This window comes from Malania oleifera, chromosome 7 (genome assembly GCF_029873635.1).
Source record: "Malania oleifera isolate guangnan ecotype guangnan chromosome 7, ASM2987363v1, whole genome shotgun sequence".
Lineage (NCBI taxonomy): Eukaryota > Viridiplantae > Streptophyta > Magnoliopsida > Santalales > Ximeniaceae > Malania > Malania oleifera.
Window position 1 is genome coordinate 110,695,349 of NC_080423.1, and position 16,471 is coordinate 110,711,819.

Below are 16,471 nucleotides of genomic sequence, written 5' to 3' on the forward strand. Positions count from 1 at the left end.
AAGGATAAGTTGAGTCTCCATGCTTCCAACTGCGAAACAAAATTATGAGTAGCCCCCGTATCCACCATAGCGCGAGTACTCTTCCCATTTATCCTCAAGTCCACAAACATTAACCCTTTTGCTCATGTAACTTTTGGTGCTTTTTCCTACTTTTCCAATGCGCTCACTAGCCACACTGAACCCACCCTCAAGGAATGATCCTTTTCCTCCTCGCTTTCCACCCTTTTTCCCGAAGTAGAAGCTTGTAAGGCATTGAGTAATCTCTTGTGTTGACACTCACTCATTTTGTGAGATCCACCACACAAGTAGCATGAAATTTTACTCTTTCCCTTGGGTGTGTTGAACCCTTGAGACGACGAAGCTTCTTTTGAGGTTGATGATTTAGGGTCGACTTCCCCACTCTTGGGTTTGCCATTCTTGAAAGACTTTCTACTGTTTCCCTCTCCACCAAACCATTTGGACGAAGCCGTATCATCACCAGCGTAGTCAATCAAGCGTTCTGCAGCCGCTTGTGCAGTTGACAAGTCTTGAACCCTTTGCCTATGAAGTTCAGTTCTTGCCCACGGTTTCATCCCCTCAAGAAAATAGAACAACTTTTCCTTCTCCAACATATCCCAAATATCCAACATTAAAGTAGAAAATTGTTTCATATATTCCCTGATCGACACAGTATGCTTGAGGTCTCTCAGCTTTTTCCTTGTATTGTACTCAACATTTTCAGGAACGAATTGAGCCTTGAGCTATCTCTTCAAGTCTGCCCAACTATCGATTATGTAGCGTCCAGTTTCAATCTCTTGGTACTTGGTACGCCACCATAGTTTGGCATAACCAACCAAGTACATGGTCGCAGTATCAACCTTTGCCTGCTCAGAGACCATCCTCACAATGCGAAAGTACTGCTCCACATCAAACAAGAAGTTCTCTAACTCCTTGGCATCTCGGGCACCCCATACATCTTGGGTTCTGGTACCTTGGTCTTGCTAACTCCCGGAGTGTTGGGGTTCCCCATAGCAAGAACCATCAGATTCACCTTTGCATCCAGATCAGCCATCTGCAATTGCAAAGTTTCAACTGTGTGGCGAAAGTCCTCTGACATGTCGCCTATCAAACCTGCTTGATGTTTTTGTGATCCCATCACCTCATCAACAAGTTCTCTCATCTGGGCCACCTCCGCAACCATAGTGTTGGTTGTTGTCTCAACCTGTGCTTCCAGCACGCTGATCCTCTCAGCAGTGTTTGGTGCCATGGTCACTTACCAAAGTTTCCCAAATCCAACAACTAAGGCAATCGAATTCACGTCGCAACTCAACCTTGGGCTCTCACCAAGTGTCATCGACTTGGGCTCTGATACCAAATGTCACGGTCCGACTCTTTTCACACCGTTGTGAAGGGCCATGCGGTGCTAGCTAAAGCACTCTTGCTTAACTAGCCAGTCTATTGTTTACCAACGTTCATCCACGAAGCACTTTCATTAACATTCATTCCGATAGCAGCGGAAACAGTAATCAATTCATGAAAGCCATGACAAGCAAGCAGTAAACATTGAAGCAAACGTAATTCATTAACAAATCCTCCGTTGACATGGTGTACTTAGCGAGGGAGGCAAGTAGGCTAAGCACGTTGATAATTGCTAGTGAGTTTTACAATGACTGATGAACACTCACCCTCCCTTAAAGAGGTTTTTATGTAATCATCATCATGGCACTAGGAAACATCAAAGTGACCGAGGAGTCATACTGCCTTATTTGGCTTACAAAGACTCTACTAGTAGAAAATAACCCTACACTAGTATTTACATGATGGAAACCCATCCTAAGCACACGAGATAAGTGGTCACAGGCAAGCATAATGCCCTGAACAAGCTTAGCTCGTGACATTAGCTACGACTAACTTACCATAAATGTTTTTATTCTTTGATTTGTCATTTAGAGTTACACTACTCATCCTCCTTAATATTCTCATTTCAACAACTTTTACTTAGGTATGTTGTTTCTTAGTTGCCAAACATTTGAATCTATATGCCATAGCTAGTCTTATTGCCGCCCTACAGAACTTACCTTTTAATTTCAAGGGTATTCTACAACTAAAGCACTTCTCCATTTTGCCCAATCTTCTTTAAATCTACGTACTATGTCTTCTTCAATTTCTCTTTCAGACTCCTTAATAGATCCAAGTTGTTGGAATCTACTAGTGTCTATAATTTCATGACCATCAAATCTAATCTTTCCCCCAGTATTCCTTTCTAAAAGAAAATAAATTTACATTTCATGTTCTATCTTTTTTTTTTACTTAAGACCTGTAACTTTAGCTATCTCCACAATTCTACAATATATTCTTCTCCTTATATAGCTTCAGCAATCAAGATAACAATATCTACAAAAAAAAAAAAAAGGCATGAAATCTCATTTTGGATATCTACTATAGCTGACTCTTGACGTACACATTGTGCATATCCTTAAACACATTTATATGCCCATGGCGTACTCTTTTTTTCTAGAATTGTTAGCATAGAACTTCCCTAGATGCCTATACCTATCATAGGCTTTGTTTAGATCAATAAAAACCATACAAAAGAGCCTTTTCTTTCTCTAAACTTTTCCATTAATATTCTTTTTAGATATATAGCCTAGGTAGTTAATTTCCCTGGTTATAAGCTAAACCTATTTTCTAAAACTGTCATTTTTAATCATGGTGTTTTTCAATTATCCATCCCCAAATTTCCAGTCTATAGCCGTAAATTTAATTCCAGGATAATGATTACAATTTGTAATGTCTCTTTTATTTTTGTATGTAGGTATTAAATTCCTCTATTCACTTAGCATTTTGTTAGTTCTTATGATTGTGTTAAATGATTTAGTTAACCACATTATTCTGTTATCACCTAGGCATTTCCAAACTTCAATCGGGATGTCATCTCGGTCCTATAATTTTTCTATTTTTCATCTTCTTGAATGCAAAGTTAACTTCATTGACTCCAATTTTGCGGAAAATTTCAAAACTTCAGCTTTTTCCTCACTTGTCAATTCTAAGTTCAAGACTTCAACATGGTTTTGATTATATAGCTTATCAAAATAAGTTCACCATCTTTCATTTATATTTTCTTCCTTAACTAAAACACTATCAGTCTCATTTTTGTACAAATGATATTATTGAAGTATTTGCTTTTTCTTTCTCAAGCTTTGCTTTTTTTTTTTTTTTTAAATCTTTTCTAGTAGAAAAATTATTATATGTTCTATGTTTAGCTTCACTATAGACCTCTTTTGCATGTTTTCTTGCCTCTTTATACTTCTCAAAGTTTTCACATTTCTACATTTTTGCCATGTCTTTCGTTTTTTAATCTAGTCTAGTATACAAATTATTATGTTCTTTGTTTAGCTTCATTGTGACCTCTTTTACATTGTTTCTTGCCTCTCTATACTTTTCGAAGTTTTCACATTTCTACATTTTTGCCACGTCTTAAACCACATTTTTCCCTTTATGGACTTTTTGGATGTCTTGACTCTTGATCCCACCATCAACTTTCTTTACTACTCGAGCATCTTCCTCGAGATTCACCTAAAACCTCTTTTGCTATCTCTTGAATTAAACTTGCTATCCTACTCCAAACAGTGTTTGTGTCTACATCATCTCCTATTGTCTAGTCACCATTTTTATCATTTTATTGTTAAATTTATTATTTTTCTCCCTTTAACTTCCACCAATAACTTTTCTTCCATTGATCTATGTTACCCTTTCTCTTCTAATGCTAATATTCTATATTGTGTGGTTGAACTTTCACTTAGAAGATCTTTACAATCCTTAGATGATAAACAATCTACCCTCCTAGTTAAGAAAAATTCTATTTGACTTCTGTTTTGTCCATTCTTGAAGGTTGTTGAATGTTCTCTCTGCTCAAAGCACACATTCATCATCATATGATCACTTGACAAAGCGAAGTCTAGGATTGAATCATCATACTTATTTTATCTCCATAACCATGTGCTCTATGTATCCTCTTATAACCTTTATTGTCCTTTCTGATGTGACAATTCAAGTCAGCTCCTATGAATATTTTTCTTGGTCCTTTATATCCCTTGTATAAATATTATCTATATCTTTGTATTTTGAACAATGAATATGCAAGTTTCCACGATAAAATTATCTTGATATTTCACTAATTTACCCTCTCCTTACCTTGGAACACCAAAAAAGTTACATGAATGGATTGGTTCTTTGTTTTATTGCTCTTATTCTCCCAGTGAGGGGTTGGTAAACTAATGTTAGGAATGTCCACTTGTGAGCTTGTCTTACGTTAGAAGGAGGTGTGAAGGAAGAGTGACTTATTGGATGGGCCGAGGGTCTAATGGCTTAAGCTTGTGGGTGAAGTTGATAATTGTTTCGGCCAAGTGATCACATATGCATGTGTGACTTCCATCCTGCACGCTGTGTTGCAGTCTATATTCTCACGGCTGCTCTGCCATGCGAAGTAGCATTCAGCTGGGCTCTCATGGTTTCAGCTCCTTTCTCATCATTGAGTAAAGGCTCCTAGGTCACATGTGGCACATGGATGATTGGACTGATTTCTGTGGCTTTCAGTTAAGAAGGAATTTGTGGGCTCACACAAATGGGCGAGATTGATAGGGATATCTACTAGTAAAGTTGTCCAACACCAGAAGAGAAGGAAGAGTGACTTGCATAGATGAATGGGCCCAAGACCCAGTGGCTTGATCTTTTGGGTCAAGTTGGTGATCATTATTGTAGATCAAGTCTAAATGAGACAATTCCTCCGCCCTTGCAGTTAAGCAAATGAAATAGTCTTAAGGTTCATACTAAGGACTTTAGAGATTCATAATATATATATATATGTATCAGACTGTTGCAGCTTGTAGTTTCTAATTGTCTTTCACAATTTCTATACACTTGATATATTTTATTGGAATAGAATGACTAAGTGTGTTTAGTTATGATTTCAACCAGTTAAGATTGATTTGTATCCTAATCATATCTATACTTTTTCAGTATTTTTCTTTATTCTTTTTGTTTTTATTGTATTTTTCATTATGAATAAAGCAAAAAGAGCATGCCATTGTTATTTTTTATTTTTGACTGCCTTGACTTCTAGTTGAGGTTTTTGGGTATAGGTCACTGTGAATTCTGGTGGAGTTGTCTTTTTTGCCCTATTCAATCAACCTGAGAATCATGATTATTTTCCAAAGGAAGCAGTAGCTGTTATAAAAATATCATCTTCAAGGATGGCCACACAATCAGAGCGTCTTGGCTATGAATTCGCGAAGTGGCTTGGAGTTCGAACCCCACAGGTTGCTCCTTTTACTCTGGAAAGATTTCTTTACCATATTGGGCTTTGACTTATGAGTTTATATATTTATCAAATACATTTGTTGGAGATTGCAGGCCAGGGTCATTCACAATACTAGCCCAGAGTGGTTTCAGATTAAAGAAGCTGCAGAGAAGGCAAGGGATGCAGCAGTTGCAGAAGGAGACGAAATTGGTGAAATGACATGTTCAGAACTTTTGGAAGCGCTTGAACTTAGCCGATGCCTCTTTTTGATGAAGTGCAAAAAGAACCCTGGTTTTAATTGTGCATGTGGTGTTATAATGTGACTGCATGGATTATCAGTGCTTCCTTATCCTCTTGCTGTCTACATTCAGGACATCCTTAGGGGAGTGGAAATGGACCTTATTGTTTATCACCTGTTTTATGAATTGCCTACTAGAATACAGATTTGTTAAGATGGTTTGAATTATCTCATCACGCTAAATAATTTACCCAGAAATCTCTCTTCGCTGAATAATTAGCCACTTAGCCTGCTGCATTTGAGCTGATTTGAATGTGATTAAAAGCATGAAAAATAACTTTTTTCTGCATGTGTTTGACATGGATAAAAGTTGTTCAGTCCACGTCAAAGTTTGTTTTGACTGTGAGGTAATTTTTTCATGGAAGACTTCCCTAGATTGAATTTTCCATCTCCCAGTTACTGTATAGATAGTAATTAGATCAGGAAGCTTGAAATTCCATGGCGCAGATCATAATAAAGCTCCTAAAATATCTGATTTTGTGTTCTGAAGACATAAAATGTCTGTTTTTTGCAGTTATGTACATGGATCTCCTCTATTGGAAAGCTCAAGTGCATTTGATTCCTGGGAAGCTTCCAAAAAGACGAGTGCAGCGCTTGGAAGGATCTTAATGTTGGATCTTGTCATCCGAAATGAAGATAGGCTCCCATGCCGTCAGCTTAGATGGCGTGGCAATTCTGCAAATTTATTGTTAGCTAACAAAATAGCTTCAGCAAATATGGATGTACTGGAGGAAGCATTTGATTCTGCAATGAAGAGATACAGACCAAGAGTAATTAGGGCTCTTAAGAAGGAAAGAAGGGCAACTTCTGTTGATAGTAGATTGAGCCCTCATAATGCCAGTTTGACGTCACAGGGTTCTGACCTTTCAGATGTAATGGAAACACCAAAACCCAGCAACATGAGCCTAACAAGTCAGGCATTGAATGAGTCAATGTCATCTGATTTTGACATTGTGGCAATTGACTCTGGGGTTCCACGCAGACCACCTGCTGGAAAACGTGCAAATGACCAGGCAACTTATCCTAAGTTGGTTGAGCTTCTTCTCAACTGTTCTGAGTACTCCTCAAATCTGTTACATGACATAACAGGAGGGAAGATAGGATCTCCATCAGATGATTCTGACACCATGACTGGTAGACGCTTGACTGAAATGAGTTCTATTCATGAATTTCGTAACGGGTTTCGTGCTGCTTTAAGGGACCTGCAGGGATTCCATATATTCTTACTCACACTTCATCAAAAACTCGATATCCTGTTGCGCACATTTCTAAGCATTATAAATAGAACTTCCTTAGGAGATTTTGACAAGGAAGATTTGGTGGTTCCTGAATCACCATCGCAGACATATGGAGCCAGTGTTCACTGCCCCTCTTCTTCAAGCAGGGAAAGGGTCATGAATGACAACCATCCAGATTTCAGTGATCCAGAGCTGCAGAGAACAGCTCCTAGACAGTCGTCTTCAGTGTACAAAGAGGGCTCAGACTCTAGTTCTCCAATCTCACGAGAATGTTGGCATGGAAAGTTTAACAAAGGGACTGGGGAACCACTTCGCAGCCTGCGCTTGACAACAAAGCTCCGTGATTTCCAAAAATTTGCCAAGGTTTGGATCTGAATCCTTATTCAAGAAAGTGAATGCTATTTGATTTTTTTTTTTGGAAAATTAATAATTAATTATGGAGCAAACAATTGGTATGATAGAGAACTACCAATTGAAAACTTTAGATGCTTATGTTGTAGCTTGGATTTTTATTTCAGTTTGGGAAAAATTCTGGTTGTTTAGAAGTAATCAGTTATCATTTTGAAATCAAATTTCCAATTCTCTCTCTCTCTCTCTCTCTCTCTCTCCACAACTTCTTTAACCAAATCTAGTGAAACATTGTTCACCATCTAGAATATGGACTGAGTGCACGTTTGGTTGAGTTGCCGATTAGATTTGGATAATAAATTGATTCCTTGTTTGGAGGGATTGTTATTTTATCAGAGGACATTGCAGCCTTCTATGCTACTTGCAGTTGGAGGATCTTTAAGATACTATCCAATGGCGATTGACAATGCCATGCAAATCATATCTATTCTTGATTTGCCTACATGTTTGACTTAGTTCCTCGTCAGAGAGTTAAGGCTACTATGCAGTTTCAGAACAAGGTCGAATTTCTCTAACAAAGGGGGTTTGATGGATAACCACCATTGCAGTTAGATGTTAATATTGGCTAGGATTTTTATTTTAGTTTGGGAAAAATTCTGGTTGTTTTGAAGTTATCACTTCTCATTTTGAATTCAGATTTCCAGTTCAATTTCCCTCCCTCCCTCCCTCTCTCTCTCTCTCTCTCGTGCAGCCTCTACCTCGTCTATTCTCTCCCTCGTCTATCCTCTCCTTCCTTCTTTTCTCCTGTGCTGTTTCTGATCTTTCTATTTCTTGTTCTGCTGTCTCTAAATTCTGTTCTGTCTCTCTCTCTCTCTAGTTTCTGCTGCCACCTCTTTTTTCTTCCACCTTATTCTTTCTTCTTTCCCTTATCTTAATTCTCTCTCTCTCTCTCTCTCTCTCTCTCTCTGTTTCTATTACTTTACTGTCTCTGGCATGGTATCTTTGTGTTAATATGTTTAGTATTGTCAAAATTTGACTTTTTGAACAAACTTTTTGCTGCAGATCTGTTTTTAGTTAATATACTTAGTGTGACTATGCTGTCTTATTTCAGAAAATTATATTTGAGAGATGGCATTCCCTCCCAATAGATTACAACAACTGACAAATGATTGTTTCCTGCTCAATTTTCTTTTCCTTCTGGATGAATGATACATGATGGCTGTGATGTATTGCTCTTAATTTAATTTGCAAAAATATATTTTTTAAGTTGTAGGTAGATTGACATAAAGCATATCTTCTATGTTTTCTTTGTTATTATTGTTATTTTTTATAGCATTATGTTGTCCTTAGCTCTGCCTATGATGCACTCAATGTCCTAAACTTTTCACACACAGTCGGTCCCAAGCCTGGATAGAGGAAGGTCGAGTTACGTAGTTGATAGCTAGTGCAAAACTTGTCATGTCACTATGATATGAATCCTTACCGATTATTTGCTAGGATGGAATGAACATATTTTCGGTAAGTTGGGCATAGCTCCTATAAAACATAAGATAAGGGAGGGATGACTTAGATGGTTTGGGCACCTACAATGTAAGCCAAATAGTGTGCTAGGGAGGATTGAGCTAGTCACTATGAGGGATATTAGAAGGGGTAAGGGTACACCTAAAATAACTTTGAATGAGATAGTGAGTAAAGATTTAATAGTCTTGAATTTGTTGGAGGAAATTGCCCATGATCATGTAAATTGAGGGAAAAGGATTCAAGTAGGTAATCTCACCTAGTGGGGACTTAAGGCTTGGTTTGTTGATGTTGTACACCACTATGTTTTCCTTGTTAATAATGTGCATGCATCTATTGTCTTTTGTATGATCCAGTTCCACTTCAGTAATCGGAGTGGCCTAGTACTACTTGGGTTGCCATATCATCATTATGGGCCCACATGTGGACATGGCATCCCTTGAATGATACTGGAGGCTCTAGTTAGATGAGTGAATACAACAACAACAAAACCAAGCCTTAGCCGCACTAGGTGGGGTCGGCTATATGAATACCTTTTCGCCAGTTTATGTGATCATGGACCATTTCTTTTGATAGATTCAAGGATATTAAATCCTTACTCACTATTTCCTTCCAAGTTATTTTAGGTCTACCCCTACCCCTTCTATTGCCCCCTACATTAATTAAGTCATTCTTCCTCACAGGTGCACTATATGACCTACGTTACAAGTGTTCATACCATCTGAGTCGTCCCTCCATTATCTTATCTTCTATAGGAGTTACACCTAACTTACCACGAATATGTTCATTCCTTAATTTATCTTTCAATGTTATACCACTCATCCATCTAAGCATTTTCATCTCGGTAACTTTTACTTTTTGGATATTATGTTTATTCGTCGTCCAACATTTCGATCCATATAGCATAGCTGGTCTTATAGCTCTCCTATAAAACTTTCCTTTCAATTTTAGGGTATTTTATGATCACAGAGCACACTTGAAATATTTCTCCATTTTACCCAACTTGCTTTAAATCTATGCATTACATCATCTTCAATTTCTCCTTCAGCTTGCATAATAGATCCAAGGTATCAAAATCTACAAGTGCTATTTATTTTTTCATCATCAAGTTTAACTTTGTCTCCAATATTTCTCCTATCATTACTAAAATCACATTTCATATATTCTGTCTTATTTCTACTTATCCTTAAGCCTCTAGATTCCAAAGCTTCTCTCCATAATTCTAACTCAGCCTCTACTCCGCCCCTAGTTTCGTCAATTAATACAATATCATTTGCAAACAACATTCACTATGGAACCTCCTTTTGAATACTCTTAGTCAATTGGTCCATCACTAAAGCAAAAAGATAAGGACTCAAAGCAGATCCTTAATGTACACCTATGGTGATTGGAAATTCTCTAGTTTCTTCATCTATAGTCCTTACACTAGTCATTATTCCATCATACATATCCTTATGACATCGGTATACGTACTACATACACATTTTTTTTTCTAAAACCCACCATAGAACTTCCCTAGGTATCCTATCATATGTTTTCTCAAGGTCAATAAATATCATATGCAAGTTTATTGTTAAAGCACATAAGTTCTAACGAATGAACAAAATGCGACACCTATAATTTGATTTGAGGAAGTTATTTGGCATTTGGAATTCCATAGTATTAGATATTTTATATTTGCTTGAATGCAATTGGGATAATACCTTGTACCTATTCTATATTACATATGGGGAGTCTTTGTTCCTATAATTGTGTTTGTCAATGTTAGATTACGACCTTACCTTAAAGCTTAAGTTATTAGGTTGTGGGCCAACAATCTATATCAAGCTTTAACACTCCCCCATACATGCAGTCCAACAGCCCATGGAAGAATAAACAAACAATAGATACCCATTACAAGGAATGCAATTAATTTCTAAACACCACACGATAAACGTGGGCAACAAGACTAGAACTGAGGACCTGCTGGTAACCGGCTCTGATACCATATTTGATGACCACTTTACCTTAAAGCTTAAGCTATTTGGTTGTGGGCCAACAATGTATATCAAGCTTTAACAGTCTACATAAAATTATAATGTTTGTTATTGCTAATAAAATGCTCAGGTTGATGCAGAGTCAAATAAAGATTTGGAGCAATGGAATGAAATGCTAAGAACTGAGGCTGTCAAGCTATGCCAGGAGAACAACTTCAATACTGGGTTTTTTGAATGCGCTGACAGTAACAGTGTTGTTGATGCCTATGAGTTGAAGGTGCGTATTGGTACTGCAGTTGTACATATAAATTAATTTTTTTCCTTTATTATTATTATATTTTTTTTATGTGTGGAGATAGGGGGTTGGCTTTTGACAAAGACGTGGAATATTGTGTTCTCTTTTCTTATTGTTTTTCCCACTTTGTTTTGCGACTTACAGGTCAGACTTGAACACATTCTTGAGAGGATAGCCCTGATATCTGATGCTGCAAATACTGAGAAGCCATCTTCAGTTACAAGTAGCCTCTTCATTGGAGGGGCTCTGGCTGCAAGATCTGCATACACACTGCAACACCTGGGGATTACGCATATATTGTGCTTGTGCTTCAATGAAATTGGACAGTCAGAATCCCAGTATCCCGATCTATTTGAATATAAAAATTTTTCTGTAAGTGCAGTCTTTCTATTTGGTTATTGTAGTTTGTCTCTTTCCTCTGTGGCATCAGGCATGTCTGGCCTGTGTTGTATGCTGGAATCCTTATTAGTTATTGCTGGAATAAGGCCATCTATATAACAGTATAACACAACCAGGCTACAGGTCCATATATGTCAGTGGCTTTTTCGATGCATTTCAGTGCACTCCTTCGAATTCGAAATTGTCCCTCTGGCTTATAATAATCTTATCTGTTAGAAAATATGCTGTGATTTAATTTGGTGAAAATTTCTGTTAGGTGACATTTCCCCTCTGAAACTTTGACTTCAGGCTACCTAGTCCACTCTTCATAGGACTTGGAATGCTGGTAGAATAATTGATTTATGACCACTTTTGTTAATGGATAAGCTTCAATCATGTTAATCTAAAAACTGATTCAATTTGTGCACAAAGAGAGAAGGGCGTTCATATTGCAACATTGGCGGATGAAACTCAACCACTAATAGCTCTTGTTCTTAGTTATGCACTTATGCCTTTCCATGCTACTTTTTTTATAATTACTCACCATACAAAATTTGACTATTATTCATCTTTATCATAAATACATCTACAGTCTCTCTCTGTTTCTCTCTCTCTCAAACTTGCAATTACACCATGGTTGTCAAATTTGAGATTCGATTTGTGAATCGAAATCCCAATTTCATGAATCGAGAATCAAGATTCAAATCAAATTGTAAGGTTTGACACAAAATTTGAAAAATTGATTCCAAATAACCTGTATATATGTACAATAAACAAAATAATAAAATATATAGAAGTTTCAACAAATATGTTTGTTATGTTGCTAATTGAGCATCAAACTTCCACTATAAAATATAGTCGATGGATGTTAATAAGTTAATATACATATTGCATTTATACAAATAATATCTAAAATTTAAAATCTTAGAAGTCAAACTAAGAAGCACTAAGATTTTAAGTTACAATTATAAAATGAAAAAAATAAAAAAAATAGAGATTAATTTTTTTTTAATAAAAAACTGAACTTTATGTTTATGGTGTCAGAATTTAGCACGTTTAACAATGAAAATCCATGTGTATGCTTTCTTTAAACATAAAGCAACAATAATAATAGGGGTGAAATAAAAAAAAATTAATAAAAAATTGGACTTTATGGTGTTTAAAGGAAGGAACCAACAGAAAGTAATAAAAAAAAGCGTAGTTGGTGCACATATGCTTTCTCTAACTAAAACAGGAAGGAAAAAGTAAAAAACATAAATAAAGCTGTTAAAATATTTAAAAACTAATGAAAAACTAGCCTTTGATTCTTGAGAAGGCGACCACAACCTACACTAGCCAACCAGTTTTCTTCCCAATGACTGAAGAGTAGACTGCATGGACCCATACTCTGGTTTTTTTCTTCTCGGTGGCAGAACACAGAAGTGCATACTCTTTTCTTCCCTCATGCTGGAGTCTGGACAGAACTTAGTTAAACAAGGTATGGAATGCTCGTTGTGTAAAAAGACAAAAAGGAAAAAAATACACAACTGAAAAGTGGATTTTAAAGCAGTCGGATCCAGGATGTGACCTGATAGGATTGATTCTGCAATTTAATGAATTAATCATTTGATTCACCTTGGTTCAGAGCATACTGCAGTTTATCCATGAGTTTTGAATTGCTAGGCCTTACTCAATAGGAATCACGCTATTTAAAATTGCCTACCGCCCCTTTAAGAACAAGTGCGCTCCTCCTGTTCTGTTGTGAACTTGCTCCAGTTGTGCTCTATGGTTTTGATGCGGTATCTTTTGGTAGAATACTATTGTAGCATATTCTGGGTGCATTTGAGCCATTTCAATTCAGGTAGTCTTAAGAATTTGTCATCGGCTAGTTTAGTCTTAGAATGTGAAGACTTGGTTTACTTTCTGGAGATCAAGTTTGAGAATATGGTGTTATCATTGAGGGGAGTTAATTTGGAGGCAGGACAGTTGAATTATCGATAGTGATAAGAACATTGAAGAAACATTTTAAGGGCATTTCAAGAAATCAGAGTCAACTACAAATTCTGTTTTAAGTATCAACTCTTCCATCCTTTTTCTCTATTAAAAATTTAATATAAAAGAAGTGGAAATGAAAAAGAAGAAAAAAGAGGGCAGATCTAAAAGGGACAAAGGCTCCCATCCTCCCCACAAAAAAGTTTATAAAATCATTAGTATTTCAACTAAATTTTGTATATATTTATTAAAACTTTACTTAACCCTCCATGGTTCCCCGCCCCACCTACGCAAAAGAGGGAAAATGATGATATATATTTGGCCCCTACACAGATTATTCCCGAGTCCATCCCTGGAAGAATTTAAAGCATAGATTCCCTCTCTCCTTTGCTCAGTCTTCTAAAAGATAAGAATAATTGCATATACCCTGCTTGATCTGTGAAAATAAATCATTGTCCTAAAAATGACTATCTGACCAACCCAAATTAATCAAATTGAAGGTTTGGTTGTGCACATAATTGCCTATGCATTTGTTCACAATCTTAGAAATCTGTTTTTGTTAGTGCTCATTACTGATATAGTGCCTGACTCACTTGTACAGATATGTGACAACGAAGAGACCAACATCAGCAATATCTTTGAAGAAGCTTCAGATTTTATTGATCATGTTAAGAGAACAGCAGGGAGGGTTTTGGTTCATTGCTTTGAGGGGAGAAGTAGAAGTGCAACATTGGTTATAGCTTACTTGATGCTGAGGAAGTAAGTAATGCAACTGTAGAATAAATGCGGTTTCCAAATAATGTGGGAGGTCATATTGCATGCCAGCTAACATTGACATTTTAAATATTCAGGAAAAGTACTCTTAATGCTTTGTTTGGATCAAGCATTTTGTGAGAGAAAACATGCAAGAAAAGAAAATCATATGGAAATGAATTTTCTGAACTTTTTGTGTCCCAAGTACTATCAAGAATGAAAATTTATTCAAGTTTGCTGGAAAATTAAGAAAATCAAGGCTAATAATATGTAAAGCCAAATATAGGTCGTTAATTTTATATATATATATATATATATATATATATATATATATGTTCGTATGTATGTATATATGTCTTTTCATCCCCATTCTCTTGACAACCAAACGAAAAAAAGCAAAATTTTCTACTTTCTTTTAATATTTTTCTTCACATTTTCTTAGTTTCAAACTAAACCTAAATGGTTGTTGGTGAGTCCAAAAAAATAAAGAAAAAAAACTCCATTAAGTGTTCTTTTGATGCAGGAACTTCACTCTATTAGAAGCATGGAATGCCCTAAAACAAGTTCACCGAAGAGCACAGCCCAATGATGGGTTTGCGAGGATCCTTCAGGACCTAGATCAGAAGCTGCATGGGAAAGTTTCCATGGAGTGGCAGCAGAGGAAACCACTGATGAAAGTGTGCCCCATCTGTGGAAAGAATGCTGGGTTGAGCAGCAGCTCACTCAAGCTTCATTTGCAGAAATCACATAAGAAGCTATCATCAGGTAGTGTGGACAGTGCTATGACAATGGAAATACAGAAGGTTTTGAGTGCACTCAAAATGAGCCGAAGTGGGAGCGTGAGCCCGAAACAGAGGCAGTCACCATAGATGTTGCTGGATTTTAGATAGAATGAAGCCTGCTCTAGGACTCTTTCTTTTAACAAAAAATTGTTTGATTTACAGAACAAACTTCCAATGGTACACGACAATTTTCTCCATATTCTGACTTGAAATCTAGCCCTCCCCCAATGCTGCTGCGCTCATTGGAAACAATTCTCTGTTCCATCTTTCTGTTTTCCACAGGTGAAAAAGAATTTTTTCTCCCATTTTTATGATCACTAAAACAAGCAGCAGATGGTACCTTATCAAAATCCTTGCTCTGAACAGCTTCATTAATCTCTTTTATGATCTACCTATGTTTTTTATTAACTTCTTTAGCTTCCCCAGGTAGCTGCAGTAAATGATTGTGACCCGGTCAATTGAAAGAGTGGAAAGGTAAAAGGGATGATGGTAGAACTGGAATAAAAGCTGATACCTGTGCATGACAAAACCAACCTGAGGGCCAGCTCTATCAATCAAGTCAATTGCATGCCTTACAAGAAAGCGGTCAGTGGTCTCAGTTGATGGTAGGCATCAAGTGACAAGGAAATGCAGGTGGAGCATATCTCAGTTGAGGCACCAACATATTCAACCAAGGCTATTTTTGATGCCCCTGCGTCCTTTATACACTCATTTGCTCACTCTAAAACAAAATCTAGTCAAGAATTGAAATCTAGTCCTAAAATAACTATACAGCATTCAGTTATGTGATCATTGGTGAAACAAAATTGGTTAGTTTGGCAAAGGGCAACACCTCATCCCCACAGTTTCTTTTCCCTGACATGAACCATGGGTAATCAGAGCTTTTAACACAGCATTGCCATAAAACTTAGGCTTGAAATGGTAAGCATACACTTCCTGATCCTATGATGAAGTTGTAACGTAATTGTTTCCTAATGATGAGTACTTGGTAGGGTTGTTCAGCTCAACTTTGCTCTTCATTCACTGTATAAATGAGTTCTCTATTTTACGTTGTGTTGCTATTTTACATCCTTTAGAAGTTGTTGTTAGGACACTTGCAGCTATCTCATGGATATATGAAGTTATGGAAGAAATAGTTGTGGCTGCAATTTTTTCCATCATGAAAGGCTCTTTTTTTTTTTTCGTTTAGAATGCATATTTCAGGATTATAGAAAAGAAAGTTCAAGGAAAAGCCTAATTTTCTTTTTAGCTCAGTTTCTCTCTAAAAGTTATCTTCACGTTTATTTTATTGACTCAGTACAATCTTGAGTTCTTGCAAGAGGAGAAAGTTATGTGGGGAAAATTTGATTGTAGAAAATATTATTCAATGTCTTGCAACCCTGCAAGTGACTTGAGAAACCAGCAGCTCTGTGGACAACTATGATGTTACTCTGGATGGGTGTTTCTTTGATGGTCTCACAATCCAAGCTCATCAGTCTGCAAGTAACCGTTCACCAAAAAACTAATTTCTTCAGTTGGGTTTATTGCCTCTCTTTACATATAAACAACAACAATAACAATAAAATCAAGTCTTAGTTCTACTAGGTGGGATCGATTATATGAATCATTTTTCATCAATTTATGCAATTATAGACCA

General features: G+C 36.7%; 1 protein-coding gene across 7 annotated transcripts in view; it reads left to right on the plus strand.

Moving 5' to 3' along the window:
• The window catches only part of LOC131160521 (dual specificity protein phosphatase PHS1-like), a 31,497-nt gene extending 15,503 nt beyond the window's left edge, over positions 1 to 15,994 (plus strand). For 3 of the 7 annotated variants that reach the window (XM_058116293.1, XM_058116299.1, XM_058116298.1), the window contains 9 exons: positions 5,121 to 5,297; positions 5,392 to 5,552; positions 6,091 to 7,177; positions 10,787 to 10,933; positions 11,096 to 11,323; positions 13,902 to 14,059; positions 14,577 to 14,818; positions 14,998 to 15,171; positions 15,262 to 15,994. In XM_058116293.1, coding sequence (XP_057972276.1) covers positions 5,121 to 5,297; positions 5,392 to 5,552; positions 6,091 to 7,177; positions 10,787 to 10,933; positions 11,096 to 11,323; positions 13,902 to 14,059; positions 14,577 to 14,818; positions 14,998 to 15,149 — 2,352 coding nt within the window. In that variant the 3' untranslated portion in view covers positions 15,150 to 15,171; positions 15,262 to 15,994. Of the gene's footprint in view, positions 1 to 5,120; positions 5,298 to 5,391; positions 5,553 to 6,090; positions 7,178 to 10,786; positions 10,934 to 11,095; positions 11,324 to 13,901; positions 14,060 to 14,576; positions 15,172 to 15,261 lie in introns of those variants that run through there. The other 4 variants (XM_058116294.1, XM_058116296.1, XR_009138079.1 and 1 more) reach the window with 4 other exon arrangements.
• The last annotated feature ends 477 nt before the right edge of the window (positions 15,995 to 16,471 follow it).